The sequence below is a fragment of the Aotus nancymaae genome, unplaced genomic scaffold (genome assembly GCF_030222135.1).
Source record: "Aotus nancymaae isolate 86718 unplaced genomic scaffold, 86718_ANA_hifiasm-v0.15.2.pri h1tg000092l, whole genome shotgun sequence".
In the NCBI taxonomy this organism is placed as follows: Eukaryota; Metazoa; Chordata; class Mammalia; order Primates; family Aotidae; genus Aotus; species Aotus nancymaae.
Genome location: NW_026988507.1, coordinates 6626817 through 6645699, shown reverse-complemented (window position 1 = coordinate 6645699; position 18883 = coordinate 6626817). Strand labels below are relative to the sequence as shown.

General features: G+C 33.5%; 1 protein-coding gene across 1 annotated transcript in view; it reads right to left on the bottom strand.

The window, feature by feature from the left end:
- Positions 1-18883, bottom strand: part of ADAMTS20 (ADAM metallopeptidase with thrombospondin type 1 motif 20) — a 207427-nt gene that overhangs the window by 81860 nt on the left and 106684 nt on the right. Inside the window, exons 15-25 of the mRNA XM_012459057.3 lie at positions 16115-16232; positions 13236-13328; positions 10978-11150; positions 10705-10834; positions 5637-5763; positions 4005-4215; positions 3708-3872; positions 2742-2906; positions 1740-1859; positions 1041-1148; positions 60-224 (exon numbers count right to left, since the gene is read on the bottom strand). Of these exons, the coding sequence (XP_012314480.2) occupies positions 60-224; positions 1041-1148; positions 1740-1859; positions 2742-2906; positions 3708-3872; positions 4005-4215; positions 5637-5763; positions 10705-10834; positions 10978-11150; positions 13236-13328; positions 16115-16232 (1575 nt within the window). The remainder of the gene's footprint in view (positions 1-59; positions 225-1040; positions 1149-1739; positions 1860-2741; positions 2907-3707; positions 3873-4004; positions 4216-5636; positions 5764-10704; positions 10835-10977; positions 11151-13235; positions 13329-16114; positions 16233-18883) is intronic.

The following is an 18883-nucleotide window of genomic DNA, read 5'->3' as shown; positions in this document are numbered from 1 at the left end:
ATTTAATATCAAATATAGTTAAATTTTTCATTTTCTGTTTTTCTCATAAGAATACTTACAGGTGACCAATCCCCTGCTTGCCACTCTCCACAAGGGCTAAAACAGTCCCATATTTCAGCAGGTCGAGGTAAGTGGGCACAATGTGATTCATCTGCTATTCTATCAAGAGCATCGCGACAGCTTACATAGCGGGCTTGAGTACCTCTTCCACAAGATACGGAGCACTTTTTAAAAAATCAAATTGCATCCAGGCATTACACAGTAGTTCCTCGCACATGTCCCTTATACATCACTGTTATTCACATTTCTAAAACATCCAGTTTCTTGAGAAATTTTAAATTATAGGTAATATCACCTGACATCACATCTGAGTCAAATAAAGATGGAGTAGTGAATATTCCAATCAGTTTATATCATAAATTTCACAAATAATGTACAATAATTTCAATAATATATAAATATGATTTAAAATAATGCTTAGTTATTTGCTAAAAATTAAAGATACTGAAAATATTTTAGATAAGAGAATCTTACAATATCAATAAAAATAACTTTGATATCTAGTATCTATTATTATCTAAGTAACAGACATGATTCCATAATTAAAATATTCAGAGAATACATGAAGCTTAAAAATACATATTCTATAAGATTATAGCAAAGTATACTCCACATACATTAAAGCTTTCATTTCAGTGTAGAAAAACAACATGAAAATGTCTGTAGTTTAAATAAAAGCTGATAAAAGCCTAATACTGTATCTGCTTCTCATAACAACCTGTGACCTGAGTATTATTATTATTCCCATTTTGAAGATTAGCAAATAGACTCAGAAAACTTCAATTTCTTGTCCACAGACACTTGAAAGGCAAAAGACTTGGCCATTAATTCCTAATTCTAAACCCTATGTTTCTTCTATAACATCAAAATACCTGAGACTGAATGTGTATATTAATTTGTGAAATCTCTAACAACCATTTTGTTGATGTCTAAAAGCCTCCATAATAGAAACGCTGTATATCTTAAAGAAATTCACTTACTGGGGTCCAAGAACCATGTCGCCATTTTGCCATCTTCTCTATGAGAACAGTTGGTGATAAAGTAGTCTCAAGTTTAGAAATAAATGGGCAAGATGTAAGTGCACATTTCTGTTCAGAAGAAAAATGAATCTCGTAAAACATTAATTAATGACTGATTTATATAAAATCCAATACTTCATTTCTTCTATATGTCTCAAGAATAGTTGCATACTAAATTACAAATAGGTAATATGAATGTTTTCATTTTTTAAAAGCACGAACTACAGTATTGTCAAGTATCAGTAGTGGATAATGACTGAATCCTGAAGTTTGGACCATTCTGTTTGATTGTTGAAAAGGAAAAGAGCATCAGTCTTAAATACTGCTCAGCTAAAACATTCTGAATGGACACAGAACTCTACCTTGAAAAGCACAATACACTTTAGGAGTTTAATAATAGATATCCTTCTTCTTCAGTTCAAAGAATGAAAATACACAAGTTAAATGAGTAAAAATTATTAGCAGAAAAAAGAGTAAAAAATATTCATTAATAAAGCTACAAAGCTGGCAAAACAAATTCTACATATTTTTTTGTCTGTCTGTCACATACATTTTTAAGGCATATAAGATTAAGTGGAAAAAAAACAAGAAATAATTTTAACACATCGGTAATATTTCTGACTCATAAATCTTTTTGTTTGTAACCCATGATTCCTTTACCTGTCTGTCACTGGGGCGACTAGCTTCATGGCATTCTGTGTCCTCTAACACTGCACTAACTAGCTCACTGACACATTTAACATCTCGCATCTGATACCCATGTCCACACGTGGTTGTGCACTGTAAGAAGAATATAAATAGATATTAAAAAAAGTTGTTTTCCAAAAGTTACGTGAACTTCTATTTATTTTCTTAACAAATACTCTGTTAATAATATGCTTTCAGTAATCTTTTCACCAGTCCTTTATACCAGATTTGACTTAAAAAGAGCAAATTCAATATGCATATTTATTCAAATTTAGTAAATACAAATCAAATATTGAAGTTAACCAATCTGTACAACAATTACTGTATCCTAAAAAGTTGTCACATAAAAATATAAATAGAGGCCTGATATTTTAGAAACAGTCAATATGATTTAAGGAAACTCCACTTAGCGTATGCATGTAATTTGATATACTTTTCAAACTCCACCTAGTATACGAATGTCATTTAATATACTAAGTAAATTTTAAAGAGACAAAGAAGAAACAACATATGATAAAGTTAAAGGGAAGATGAGAGAAGGCTTCTGTCAACTGTGGCAACCTCTACGAAATAATAAGCTACACTATCCTCAACTAGCCTGATCATTGCTCATTCTGCAGACTCTTAGCTGCCTGTTCAGTAAAACGTCTAAACAATGCCTATCTTAAATACAGTAAAAATATCAATGCAGACAGAGATGAAAACATTTATAATTTAAACAAAACTAAAGCATAAAGTCTGTAGCATTTTGGTTAACAAAAGGAAGTTCAAAAGCAAAGCTGAAATACTTATTACAGTAAAATAAGCAGTGCTCTCAACTAGTTGCACATAAAGATTCACATTTCAGAGTTGTTGTTTTTTAAAAAAACAAGCCAAATTCCAATGCATCCACTAAGGGAGGAGTAAATATAACACAACTTTTGTGTTATTCTGTAAACATAAATCAAATTAGAAAAACCCATATCATATACTCACAGGACCCCATGGTCCTACTTGCCAGGAAGCACATGTATGAAGTTCACATGGACTCAGAGATTCAGGTTTGGTATTTGAATTACAGAAGCCATCACTCAAGTGATCTTCATTCAGCTGACACCATACCTGCCGCTGCTTTGTTCCTTTACCACATGTAACAAGGCACTGTAAGAATACAAGTGATCATTATTTATTTGCAGCATTAGTCAATACAAATGCCTTAAAATGATGCAATGATCAATTTGCATATGAAAATACAGTTGAAAGATCATTTCCAAATGGATTTTCCCTCACTTCTCCAGAGACATTCACTGGGTAAAATCAGCCTGCCCCTAACTTCTGTTGCTCAACATCCATTTATCCTAGAAACAAAGATGCAAAACTAACCCTAGGATAAGTATACATCCCATGCTGCTGTGGACCCTGGCACTTTCTTATGCAAAGGGTTATACATTAAACATCAGTTAGTGTTATTGCTAGCAAGAAACTGTAAATAGTGTAAAGACAAACTATCTTGTACATCTCATTTTTTTGTTTGATTGTTGAGACAGAGTCTCACTTTGTCACCCAGGCTGGAGTGCAGAGGCCAATCTCAGCTCACTGCAATCTCTGCTCACTGCAACCTCCACCTCCCAGGCTCAAGCAATCTTCCCAACTCAGCCTCTCGAGTAGCTGGGACCACAGATGTGTACCACCACACCTGGCTAGGTTTCACCATGTTGCTCAGGCTGGTCTCGAATTTCTGAGCTCAAGAAATTTGCCCACCTCAGCCTCCCATAGAGCTGGGTATTATAGGCATGAGACACTGTGTTTGGCCTGTCTTGTAAATTTCTGATTGCCTTGATAATAGTTATTTACAAAATGATGAAACAAATTTAAGCACTTTCAAATTTTGTTAAGTCTTAGATTACAAAGCTTTACTAACACAGTATTTTAATAGTTCCAAGCCTCATGTGTTTAATGTACCTCACTCCATTCACTAGTAGCCCAACTGGGACAGGAAAATTCATTGCAATTCTCTTTTGTCACTCGGGACAGTTCTTGGCATTCATTGTCAGCAAGACGATGGCCAAAGTTATTCACACAATAAGATTCTCGAGACCTTTCCCCTCCTCCACAACTCCTGGAACACTAATTAAAAGAAAAAGCTGTAACTAATGGAAAAAATAGCAAATTTTTAACAAAATTATACTTCAGAGTAACATAAATATTTAATTAGAAAAAAGGGGGCAACTTTTTTTTAAGCAATCATTTTTATTGTACCTGAGACCATTCTGAATAATGCCATCTTGTGAAGACACAGTTACCATGGCATGGTTCTTGGGTAGGAGGTTTAAGCTGGTCACCACAGTAGTGGTCATCAACTGCAACAGTCTGTCCTTTATGAATTGAATACTTTATGCAACGGATGTCCAAGATTCTATATCCTTGACCACATTGGGATGAACATTCACTTTTGCCAATAACATGCCACCTAGAAAAAAGATGTTATTATACTTAGGAGGTATATTACATAATTAAAAAACAAATTCAGAGATACTCATGCCCTCAGTTTTTAAAATTCTAAGAGTTGATGGACAAACCACCATAAAACAAAACCAGTCTGGAGCCAGGAAGCCAGCATTATACTCCTGATCTCACACCAGCATTTGGTGGCAGCTTTGGAGGTGTGTCCAAGGAACCCCAAGCTTCCTGAAAAACCTTTGAAAACAACTGGTTTAGATCATGATTACCCAATTACTTAGTGGCAGATTTAAGACAATAACTGAATATATCTGACTCCAAATCAGGTAGTTTCTCCCTATGCAATCCCTCTATAAGTACTTTGATTTTATGACCAGGGAATGTCTAGGAATTTGACTACATCAATAAAGATAACCTTTAAAAAGTTAGCTACTTTTTGTAAAGTACACTACATTTTCTCATTAATTCATGTAATCTATATTTAGACATGTTTCCAGGGAAAACATATTTTCCACAATTAAAAATGTTGGTTATAGTCAAATTATCCCAATTGTAGTCTAGCATTTATCAATGTGAGAACACCAGTGTAACAAAGCACAGAAATCATGGAATTCATTTCAATCCATAATAGCATCTCAAGGATTTCACTGTGCTTCCTTTTGCTACTATGTAGTGGATGCAGCTTATACAGGCAGTTCTACTACTGTGCTTTTGCTATGTCTTCAAACAAAATCATAAATATATAGAAATTCTCATCGTTATTAAGTGAAAAAGGTTCTGGCCATACCTGAATGTTAAATGGCACCTGCTATAATGCTAAAAATAAATGTGATAGATGGACTAATTGTATACCATGTCACTCCAAGACTGATCACACACACACACACACACACACACACACACACACACACACACACACAGAGAAAACCCCAAATAACAAGAAATTTAGAAGTATAAAGTTCCTGTCATGCTTTAGGATCAATTTCCCTAAAATTTAATGGAAAGCATACTGATAGAATATCAAGGAAATCAATCAATTTGATTTCTTCAATCCCCAAACTTCAGAGTTTACTGATTCATTAATTCAGTGGAAAATAAAGAATCATGCTACAAAAATTATTGTTTCAGACCTTTAAACCATGCATTTTCAGATCAGAGTTCAGTTGTATTTATTTTACAGACAAAATTGCAACCATTTTCTATGCAAAATGTTGAGACCTATATACTGGTATTCAGAAAATACTATGAATGAAAATTCAAACCAATTATGTACTGAGTTTTACCATAAATTGGTGAGCCTGAAATTTTTTCATGACAGGGGCAGATGATGAGTATTAATTATATGTCCACTCTGTATCAGTCACTGTGCTAAACGTTTTAATCTCAGCTCACTTATTAACCTGGTTATATTACATATTATTTCTCTTTTACCTTAGTTCACAGTCTGTATTGCAACTTTCAGTAACTAATGATGGAAGAGGCAAGTGGTCACATTTTTGATCAGACACAACACTATGATCACTCTTATGTATGCAAGTTATTTTTCTTCTCTGAAGACCTTGGCCAAAGTCAAATGAAAATAAAAAATGAAAAGAAAATTAACATAGTTAGATGTTCCATAATTATGCAATTCTGGTAATAACTTAAAGGAGTCAGCTAAGCAAGTAAAAACTGTCCATGCAACATACAGGATATACTAGTATGTTAATCTAGTGAGGAATGACTTTTTATAATAAGTAAACTGAATCCTGAATGACTGAGGAGTTTGCTTAATGAAGAGATGTACAGAAGATGGCACAGGCATTGGAGTAAAAAGAAATTCACTATAGCAGGATAGAGTGGTTGTTGGTGAACAATTGAGTAGCTAGGAACAGTGCTGTTGCTAAACAGTACACTATATTATTGCCATCCATCAGTTACTCCTCTTTCCCCATAAGAGGAATGCACATCTCTATTGCTAAAATGTTATAGTAACTTCGTGTAGGGGAAGATCTCTTTCCTGTCCATTGGCATCAGGCTTTTATCAACTGACTGAAAAGGAATGTGACCTATTCCAGTCCCACCCAGTTCTCTTTCTTTTTTCCTTCTGCATCCAGAACATCATTTCCCAGATAGAGCTGATCTTTCAGCCTGAAATCATGAATGAAAAAGGCATAGACAGACAATAAAAAGATCAGTGTTTGTCACCATTTGTTGGGGAAGGAAGGAAGAATAAACAGTTGAAGCACAGGAGATTTTTAGGGCAGTGAAACTACTATGTATGGTATTATATTGGTGATTACATGTCATTATACATTTGTCAAAACTATAGAATTTATAACACGAAGAGTGAGCTCTAATGTAAACTATGGACTTTAGTTAATAATAATGCATCAAAACTGGCTCATCAATTGCACAATGTGCCACACTAATGCAAGATGTTGATAATAGAGGAGTGCAAGTGAGTGGCAGGAATGGCACAGGGAAGAAGGATGAATATGCAAACTTTCTGTACTTTCTACTCAATTTTTCAGTAAACCTAAAACTTCTCTAAAAAATAAAGTCTACAAATAATAAAAAAAAAAATGGACATAGATACCAAGTTGGAGTAGAGCCATAGCCAATTAGCAGCTAAAACATGATATGAGCAATAAATAAGCCTTTATTGTTCCAAGCAATTAAGATTTGGCGGTTGTTTGCATACAGCATAACTACAGCAAAAGCAAACTAAGAGAAGCAGTCATAACGGACCAGTCATTTGAACTTTATGCTTTCTGCAATGAGGAGATGGTAAAGAGTTTAAACAGTCAGTGACATGAACAAATTTCTGTTTTATCAAAGTTCAACTTTGTGCTTCCAGTTAACTAAACATGATCATACATGTTATCTCTGCTCCTTCCTAAATATCCATTCAAATAACTATGAGAAATTCTGAAAAAGCATAAACCTAAGAGAACAAAAAAAGGAAAAGAAAAAAAGCAAGAATTTTGAATTTGAAATTTTGAATATGAAAAGTATATGGAAATAACTATTTAACAGAGCCAAGGAAGATGAAATCTAAGTCTGCAAAGTGGGAAAGTAAATAACAAACAAATCATTCATGACATAGAACCCAAGAAAAGCCCAGGAATGGAAAATGCCAGGTTCCTCTGATAGGGAGAATGTGTGAGGGGTAGGCCTGAAAAAATAAAGAACTAATTGAAAAGTATTTATAAAGAAGAGTTCGACCGCTAGCTTCCTAGTTGAGAGCAGCACTATCTGATGAAAACAGAATGTGAACCACATCTGGAACTTTATATTTTCTAGTAGTCATATTAAAAAGTAAAAAAAAAAAAAAGGTTAATTTTAATAACATTTATATTTAGCCCTCAATATTTAAAATATGATCATTTTAACATATTAATATAAAATTATTAATAATATATTTTACATTCCTTTTTTTATTCTAAGCCTTCCAAATTTAGTATGTATTTCACATTTCAATAGATTAACCACACGTGGCTAGTGGCTACCACATTGGACAGCATAGCTCTAGAAAAAGTGAACTTGAGGGCATAAGACACAGCTGAGAACAGCTGGGAACACCCCCTACTGAAACAGGGTGGCTAAGTAAAATTCTCCATACTGAATGATGTGACCCCAGCCCATTCAGTGCTCAATTTCCTGCTGGCACCATGCCAACTTCTGTTGTCCTGCAGCCCCCTCATGACTATGACTATCAAAAAATGAGAGAATTCCTGTCTTGTGGTGCTGTTTAACTCAAGAAAAATGATCAACTGACAATAACGTTTGGAGCCTCTCTCCAATGACATATGAGAGGGCTACTTAATGACCAAATTACTCTATAATGAAATTTCTAGTTAACTTGTCTGACTCAGAGAGGACTTTCAATCAGAATTTTTGTACTTTTAAAATATGAATGAACAGCACAAGATCAGTAAACATTTTAGGAAAGCTTCTAACACAAAAAAAAGGTAAAATAAATAATAACAAAATAGAACTAGGATGGAACCCATATAAATCAGGGAGCAGAAGGAAACTAAAGACTATGATTAATACACTCAGAGATACAATAGAAGGTATCACATTCATAAAACAAAAGCAAGATGTTATGAGAAGAAATATTAAGAAAACAGTGAAATTGAAAGAATAAATTAGAAAATAAAAAATCAGTTTAGGAATGTGAACATCCAAATAATAGTAATTTCCAAAAGATATAAGAGAAAAGTTAACATGAGGAAGTCATCAAAGAACATGATAAAATTTCTCAAGACAAAGATTTATGTTTCCAAATTGGAATGGCATCTTAATTACCTAGAAAAACAGATGAAAAAATAACCAAATCAAGGCACATTGTCCTGAAATTTCAAACCACTAGAATTAAAGAGAGGATCCACAAAACTTTCAGTATATAACATGCTATGTACAAGCACAGAAAATTAGAAAATAAGCCAGAAAATAAGGCTTTCAAAATTCTAAAGAAAAATAATCTCTATTTATACCAACCAAACTACTGACCAAGCATGAGAATATAATTATGCCACTTTCAGATATGAAAGGTCTCAAAAGAATTTACTTTTTTTCTCAAGAAAATACTGAGGGATATGTTCCACCCAATGAAAGAAATAAATCAAAAAGAGGGATTGATAGGATTTAGAAAACAAGGAATCTAACACAGAATACTGAAGAGAATTACCAGGACAATAATGAAGGGAAATCTCAAGATGACAGTCATTAAACAAGCCTGAAAAGCAACACAGACAGATTAGAGAAAAGAAGGCCACAGTAGCCAAAGGTAAAGAAGAAATGAAGGAAAAATCAAATTGATAAGTTCTATAATATGCTTGAAAATATTAAGACAAAATATATAGTTCTGACAAAAAGTTTGAGGACTGATAACTTTCAGGACACAGAAACAAACAAACAAAACTTAGGAAATGTAATTTTAGAGAAAGTAAAAAAACTTACACAAAAAAGGAACATCATCATAGTACACTATGTGGTAAAAGAAATAAGGATTCCTTTTCCCTTGCACATGATTGTTGAAGAGAATTCTCCTGCTTTGGACTCCCAAATCATCTCTCACCATGTTTGTCCAAACTTCCATTTTGAATCTTGTTATTCTTGGTGTGTTCGCTGCATTTTAAAATGTTCCTTCATTTTCCTGTTGCTGGAATTTCTCCTTCTAGCTCCCTCTATCCATGGTCACAGACAAGTTTACCCACTCAAGCTGGAATGCTGGTTCTAGCTCCCCAAATTCCAATTCTCTTCTAAAAGGATATTCAGGGCCTTTCTGAAAAAATAAATTCTTCCATCTTCACTGTTAACCAAAGCTCTGTGTTTTCTACCTCTAGCATTTATTCCAGTCAATCACGCATCATCTCCTTGTATCCCTCCACTGAGATACTGCTTAAACAGTAACAGGAACATTTGTTCCCAAGAAATCATTCTGGGAAGTACTGTCTAGATGCCACAGGAAAAAGACTTTGCCTCTTCCAGAATAGGACACCACAATTCCTTTGGCACTTTGTCAGGTCAGTTTGTTAGACTGTTCTTCACATTCTCACCATCTTTGGTCACTCCCTCTGGCAGCCCACTTTCTATGATAAGCTCATCTCCACATGGTTCTGGGCTTCCTTTCCTCTGACCCACTGCTGCCCTAATTCCCAAACTTTTTCTCTAATCTTCATGAAAACTTTTTTTTTTCCATTCTATACAAAATTCTCTATCTTCAGCTTCAATCTCCTCAAAAACTGCTCCCTCCACCTTTTCTAAGGTCCATACTGTGCATATCTATAGTACTGTATTTACCATTTTATAAATAAATTAACATATATATTCATGCATCTGTTTCAAGCACTAGACTAAAAGTGAATGCAGAATTCAGATCTTATTAATAATCTGGATATATTCCCTCAATAAATATTTATTGCATTGAACATAATATTACACAATTAAATATCCATAATTACAGACTGCACAGACTCCAGTCTTTACACTTTCTTTCCCTACTATAAATTGCCCTGCTGTTCCCACTCTGCTCCTTTCCCATTCTATTTCTTTCAGTTTTTCATGCCATCTATACAATTATACTTTCTCATGGTCAGGAAAGGAAAATACAAAGATAAAATAATGTTTGATATTTCAACAATAAAAGAGAAAGCCAGGTTGTTGAGAAAGAGTGTGTGAAGATGAGTGGAAGAAAACGCAGATATTTCACTAGGAAGTAGGATATATATAAGTTAGAGAAACTTTCTGTGGCTGTGAAAAAGAGAATGAGAATGGCAAAGTAAAAGAACAGTAACAGAGAAGGCTGAAAAGAGTAGCATTAAATAGTGCTGTTAAGTATAAGAGAATCAGTGAAAAAAGTAGAAAGAAAAAAATGATTGAAAACCTTTGTATGTCTGTGTGGGATATGTGTATGGACATTGGGAAGGATTCCATATGTACCCAGACTCAAAAATGCCCAGAATGATGCCAGAATGCACAATCTTTTGTCCTGTATTGAATGCCAGTATACCTTGACACATTTTGGTACAGTCTTCCCATGGTCCATAGGGATCCCATGTGAACATGTCGCTCCTCTCTTCCAAGGGGATATTGAAGGAATAACGTACATCAGGGTTGTATAAATTACCCACACACAACACCTCAATAAGAATACAAAGAAACATACAATTAATTCATAAAAAATATATTCTTAAGACATCATTTTACATTTTATGTTAAGCACTTAACCAGTAGTTTACTAATATAATTAAATCTAAATGTTACTACTGATGACAGAATTTACCTGCAAAATAAGTTCTTTCTCTTGTCGATTAGTACTATTAATTCTTTCAACTGAGTTGTCTGATCCACTGTATTCAATAACAGTTCTTGTTCCTTGCACATTGACTTCTTTTCTTGATCTACTTAGAACAAAATTCCCATTTAAAATAAAATTCCCCTCAGCGTCAGATAATGCTGTAAAAGAATATAAGCAAAACTCATGAAATAGTAAACCCAATTAACAACACAGAAAATACTTGTTTAACCTTTTTTTTTTTTTTTAGATGGAGTCTTGCTCTATCTCCCAGGCTGGAGTGCAATAGCACAACATCGGCTCACTGCGACCTCCGCCTCCTGGGTTCAAGCAATTCTCCTGCCTCAGCTTCCCAAGTAGCTGAGATTACAGGCATGTGCCACCACACCCAGCTAATTTTTGTATTTTTAGTAGAGACAGGGTTTCGCCATGTTGGCCAGGTCAGTCTCAAACTCCTGACCTCAGGTGATTCACCTGCCTCGGCCTCTCAAGTAATAGGATTACAAGCTTGAGCAACCATGCCCAGCCTAGTCTAACTTTTAAAGTTCAAATCCTTTTTTGAAATTAAAGATGTAAATTTAAATTAATATTGAGGAAATAAACTTTATTTTACTATAATGTGGGATTTAATCATTATTGATTAAATAATGGGTAACTTCAGCACATCAGCCAGATATTAAAATAAATTCACTCTATATTTTTCTATCTCAGATAGTCATCTTCTTCCATGAGGCATGTAGCTTCAGAACAGACAAACAAGAAGTGAGAAAGCAGAAAGAAGTCATGACCCTAGCAGATAGATTAGTTCAATCATCCTCGTCATCAATGGTAGGGAAAGAAGGAGCAGCCAGATTGCTGCAACATTCCCTTTATGCTTATCTTAGAAAAAAGGTACAAAGCTTTAAAACTCTAGTCTTAACATTCTAGAAGGCTATGCATGCAATGACTATACCATTCTCTACACAAATGTCTAGATCTTTCATAGAAAAGCCCTCTATCCCTGTTAACACATACATGGATATCTGCTTTTCAGAATGATACTACTATTTCCCTCTCTGTTCATGTCCCCTTCTTGTTCTCTCTTTTTCCCAGTGACAGACATTAATATATGCCTATAGAATATATGTATATGCACTGAGGTAATATTTTTAGCACAAGGAAAAGAATTTCAACTAAATGTAAAAGGCCAATAATTCAAACAACTTACATTTGATTTTATTTAATGAATATTTTGCATTTTTTATTGAGGTGAAACTAATATAACATAAAATTAACCATTGTTAAACAATTCAATGGCATTTAGAATATTCACAATGACGTACAATCATCACCTCTATCTAGTTCCAAAACCTGTTCACTCCAAAAGGAAACCTTGTATCCATTAAGCAGTCGTTCCCTTTACATTTGACTTTATAGTTCCAAATGCAATTCCTGAGATAGGCTGTTCATTATAGATTCAGATTGCCAGTTACACAGGCTAATTATTTGAGGCAATATTTCACATCTTATTAATGTGCAGCAGATGCTTTCTCAATATCAGCTCTGCATCATTACCTACCTCCTCCAGTTTGGTGAATTACAGATAACTCAGAATTAAGATGTTTCTCAGGCAGAAAGAAAAAGTGTAAAACATTCTTTTCATATTTGTGTCTAAAGTAAAATTCTTTAAGCCTGAAAGCTAATTTCTAAAAATAAATAACATAAATTAAGTCTATACTTTAGAAATAGCTAACAGACAATATACTCTGACTATATTCATTAACATATAAAAATGTGAAACCACAATTCTTTTTCTGACTTTTTAAAAAAATCCAAGAGGTTTAAAAAAAACTGTATTTAAATACTTTAGCTACGTAGCAAAAAAAAAAAAACCTTGAAAAAAGTATTTAAAACATTTAATTTCAAAGAATTCTATAATTAATATCAGACAAAATGATAGAAGAGAATTTTATTCTAAATACACATGCAACTAATTGACTATAACCTCTGGTTATCTAAAATACTCATGAGAAAAAACTGAAAACAAATTATTTTTCAGAATTTCATTTAGTTTTTTTTTTTTTTTTTGTAATACATTTTGAATTGTTTAAGAACATATGTATAGGGAGCCCTAAGCTCAGTATGAAATGAAATTGCATGTTTGCTAAAGGGAATCTTGTTGCCTTCCAAGAATTTACATCAACTACAGACTTCCATGAAATTGCACATGAGCCACATACTGGTTGCTGTTTACGAGAAATGTTTACCAAGGTAAGTGTCATCTGGTTGTCCAGAATAGCTGTACTGACGAATGTCAATGTTTGTTGCTCCTGCGGGAATCTTTACAACAACGTTATAACCTGTAATATAATTTTACATATGTTAAATTTCATAAAAAGCAGATGGCCCAGAGGTTATTACTTCTAAATGAATGAAAAATATGAATAACATAGTCAGACTTAATTTTGTTATATCTTTATAAAAATTACACAGTGGTTATTCCTTCTGAGTCAGTGCCTTCCACAAATTACTGAGGATTGAGAAAGAGTGGTTGTTGTCTAGAAACAGAGTTTAATATTCTTAACTTTTCCTAATGTTTTGCTACTTCTAATATTCTTAATACAGAATGAAATGAAGCTAGTATTTTGGCTCCTGAGATACTTAGTACACATACTCATTTTTAAACTTGGTTAATACTTTTATATTTTATACTTCCTATGGGGGAAAAAATAGAGGATTTTAAACACGATTCACAAATCCAGGAGATATTAAAATAATTGGACGTTGCTATAATATGTTCACACAGATGCAGTAGATAGTAAAATAATAAAATTTTTCAATTTCATTATTGAAAAATCTTAAAAAACAAAAAGTTTAAAGCTCAAGTTTTTCTTGGGCTTTTAATTTGTAGTATAAGCAAGAATCTATCTATTCCCCAAATTTTAATTATTTTTACAAGAATACTAATAAATTTGTTATGAGAAAAGTAAAAAGTTTACTCAAGTGAAATGAAAGCAATATTTCCATTTTATGAGGCCAAATTCAGCGACATTGGCCCTGCTCAAAAGAGGAAACATTTTATCTAACAGACATTAAGAAAAAATGTTTTCCCAACACTAAACACACTCACATTACATAGTTGTCCAAATACTCAAGTTTTTAAGTATACAATTAATTATACTCTAGGGATAGAATTCTAAGTTTTTTCTTTTCCTTATTTATTAGGATTTCCCCCTATTTACTACATCATGAGTAAAAGTAATTTTTCTTATACACTACCTTTGATAAATACAGGATTAACTTAAGAAAACATTTTAAAAACAGCTTAAATTTACAACCCTAATGTCAGACTATCTTGCATGTGCTTTAGAGCAGCCTTATTTATATCTAAGGTATCACATTTTTAATATAAGATGATAGTTTGATGATTCAGTATCTATATGCATACTGGTTGTAAGTTATTGATCTACAAGAATAATTTTAATTCACCTCCTTTTCACTATAAAATATTCTCACCCATTACTTTTACTATTTATGCCTTTACTATTTATTATATTTTTTTCAAGAAAGCAAGACAAAGGTGATAAGATGAAGGCTACCACCAGGGGGCAGAAATGTGACAAATGCTAATTAGACCTTGCAAATGAGTTTAACACATTTTTCTATTTGTAAACTGATTAATGCACAGTAAAATTTTCACAAGATTACATATTTGATCCTAATTTGGTTCATGTAGCTTTATCCTAGAAAAAATATTTTTCAGTAAATACAGACTGTAATAAGTATATGCCATGTATTATAGAAGGGAATCAAATGTGTGAAGCTCCCAGGTAATAACTAGAAAAATCATATATCAACCTAGCAAGGCAGGCCAATATTCAAGTCCAGTAAATACAGAAAAGAAATAAAAAAGAAAAATCGTATATCAAATCATCTAGTAACAGATTTATAAGTATCAAAGTATAAAATGTACTACAATTTTCATATATATAAAAACATAAATATTGAGTTTTAAATTATACTGCTTTAATGGAAGTAACAATTTGAACACATATGAACACAATTTAAAGTTGAACAATAAGACTACAAAAAATAGGTTAGGTGTAGGGGTTCATGCCTATAATTTCAGCACTGTGGGATGTCGAGATAGGAGGATTCCTTGAGGCTAGGAGTTTGAGACCAACCTAAAAACAGAGTGAGACCCCATCTCTACACACACACACACACACACACACACACACACACACACAAATTAGCTGGGCATGGTGGTGAGCACCTGTAGTTCTAGATACTTGGGATAAGGAGGTGGAAAGATTGCTGGAACCCAGGAGTTCAGAGCTGCAGTGAGCTATGATTATGCCACTGTACTACAGCTTGGGCAACAGAGTAAGACCCTGCCTCTAAATAAATAAATAAATAAAAGTGTAAGAAATAAATTTTAATTTGCAAAGAAAGTTTTAAAGATCTGCTTTTATTATCATAAAAACAAAAACTGTTTGCCCAGAAAACTTTACTATGGAAAATATCATATATTTTCATGATATTTTGAAGACAAATTAAATCATAGCCAAATATCAGTTACATATGTGATCCAGATACTTCCTGGAAAATCAAATGTGATAATAATTCTGAAACATTTAATTCAGAAAACATTTAAGTTAATGGTTTTATCCCTCACTTTCAATTAACATTTTCTATCTACTTTTAATAAGAAATGTAACAGGCCAAGTCATAACAAAAAAGAAAGTGATTCTAGTAATAAAAATATTTAAAAGCAAGTTTTCTAGAAAAAATTCATTAATATATACATTTTAGGTTATAGAGAAAAAAAGTACTTCATTAATGGGAGGATTATGAACATATCACACATCACAGTCAAATAACATTGAATTTACTCTAATAAATGCATATAATACATTTTTAAGAATCAGATTTGCCTGAGGCAGGTGAATTCATTAATCAAGGATCCATCTGGTCTAATACAGTATTTAATTTTTTTTATTAGGAAGTTTTTCCTTAACAATTATTTTGGACTAAGGGTGTAGAGTAGACAAAACAGTAACAAAGAATTACTATTACATCTTCTTTGCAGACTCCATTATTGTACTAAATAAAAGGGAAAACTAGAAACAAATACACAACTTACCATAGTGAGAACTGTTGAAGACACCTGTTATTGTCTTGCATGAAGAGTTATCCCCACCACACACTCCACATTTGTCTATCTTGGCACTGGAGTTTAACACGTGATCACAGCCAGCTGCCTATAAGACACAATTACAATCAATATTATAATAATGACTAATTATAAAGAAAAGGGAGAAGATCCAAATATATACAATCAGAAATGACAAAGGGGGTTTGCCACTGACCCACAGAAATACAAATAACTCTCAGACACTACTATGAACATCTCTAAGCACATGAACTACAAAACCTAGAAGAAATGGATAAACTCCTGGACACATACACCCTGCCAGGCTGAAGGTGGAAGAAACTGAATCCCTGGGCAGACCAATAATGAGTTCTGAAATTGAATCAGTAATAAGTAGCCTATCATCCAAAAAAAATCCCAGAACCACATGATTCCCAGCTGAATTCTACCAGATGTACAAAAAAGAGCTGGTACCATTCCTACTGAAACTATTCCATTAAAACTGAGGAGAAGGGACTCCTCCCTAACTCATTCTATGAGGTCAGCATCATCCTGATACCAAAAGCTGGTAGAGACACAGTAAAAAAAGAAAACTTCAGGCTAATATCCTTGATAAATACTGATGCAAAAATCCTCAACAAAATACTTGTAAACCAAATCCAGCAGCACATCAAAAAGTTTATCCACCACAATCAAGTAGACTTCATCCCTGGCATGCAAATTTGGTTCAACAAATGCAAATTAATAAATGCAATTCATCGCATAAACAGAACAAAAGACAAAAATCACATGATTATCTCAATAGATGCAGAAAAGGCTTTCAATAAAATTTAACACTCCTTCATGTTAAGAGCTCTTCACAAACTAGGGATTGAAGAAACATACTTCAAAATAATAAGAGCAATCTATGACAAAGCCACAACGACTATTATACTGAATGGGGAAAAGCAGGAAGAATTTCCCTTGAAAACTGGCACAAGACAAGGATGCCCTTTCTCACTAGTTCTATTTAACATAGTACTGGAAGTCCTGGTCAGAGCAATCAGGAGAAGGAAAGAGGAAGAGGAAGAAGAAGAGGAAGAGGAAGAGGAAAGGAAGGAAGGAAGGAAGGGAAAAGAAAAGAGAAAGAAAGAAAGAAAAAGGGAGGGAGGGGAGGGAGGGAGGGAGGAAGGGAGGGAGGGAGGAAGGAAGGAAGGAAGGAAGGAAGGAAGGAAAGAAAGAAAGGAAAGAAAGAAAGAAAGAGGCATCCAAATAGAAAAAGAGGAAGTCAAACAATCCCTGCTGGCTGACCAAATAATTATATGTCTAGAAAATCCGATAGTCTCAGTTCAAAGGCTCCTTAACCTGACAACTTCAGCAAAGTTGCAAGATACAAAACCAACGTACAAAAATTACTACCATTCCTACACACCAATAATAACCAACTTGAACCCCAAATAAAGAACACAATCCCCTTCACAATGGCCACAAAAAGAATAAAATACCTAGGAATACAGCTAGGCAGGGAGGTAAAAAATCTCTATAATAAGAATTATAAAACACGGCTCAAAGAAATAGAGAAAACTCAAACAAATGAAAAATAGTCTACAGTTATGTATAGGAAGAATCAATATCATTAAAATAACCATAGTGCCCAAAGCAATGTATATATCCAATGCTATTCCTATCAAACTACCATTGATATTCTTCACAGAACTAGAAAAAACTATTTTAAAATTCATATGGAACCAAGAAAGAGCCTGAATAGCCAAGGCAATTCTAAGCAAAAAGAACAAAGCTAAAGGTGTCATGTCATGCTACCCAACTTCAAACCATACTACAGGGCTACAGTAACTAAAACAGCATGTTATTAATTAAAAAAAAAAAAAAAAAAACAGACACACAGACTAATGGAACAGAATAGAGAGACCAAAAATAAATCCACACAGCTACAACCATCTGATCTACAACAAAGCTGACCAAAACAAACAATGGAAAAAGGACTCCCTGTTCAATAAATAGTGCCAGAATAAATGGCTAATCATATGCAGAAGATTGAAACTGGAATGCTTCCTTACATCATATCAAAAATCAACTCATGATGGATTAAAGACTTCCAAGCAAAAACCCAAAACTATAAAAATCCTGGAAGACAACCAAGGCCATGCCATTCTGTATACAGGAACTGGCAATGATTTCATTATGAAGACAGCAAAAGCAATTGCAACAGCAAAAACTGGCAAATGAGATCTAGTTAAATTTAAGAGCTCCTGCACAGCAAAAGAAACTATGAACAGAGTAAATAGACAATCTACAGAATGGGAGGAAATATCTGCAAACTATACATCTGACGAAAGTCTAACATCCAGCATCTATAAGGAATTTAAATAAATTTACAAGAAAAAACCAAATTACTATTAAAAAGTGATCAAAGAACATGAACAAACACCTTTTAAGAGAAGACATATATGCAGTCAACAGGCACATGAAAAAAATGCAATATCACTGATCATTAGAGAAATGCAAATCAAAACCACAGTAAGATACCATCTCACACCAGTCCGAATGACTAACATTAAAGTCAAAAAAAAACAGATGCTGGTAAGATTGCAGAAAAGGGAATGTTTATACACTGTTTTGGGGGATGTAAATTGGTTCCACCACTGTGGAAAGCAGTGTGGTGATTCCTTAAAGAGCTAAAAACTGAACTACCATTCAGCTCAACAATCCCATTACTGGGTATATACCAAAAAGAATATAAGCTATTCTACCATAAAGACA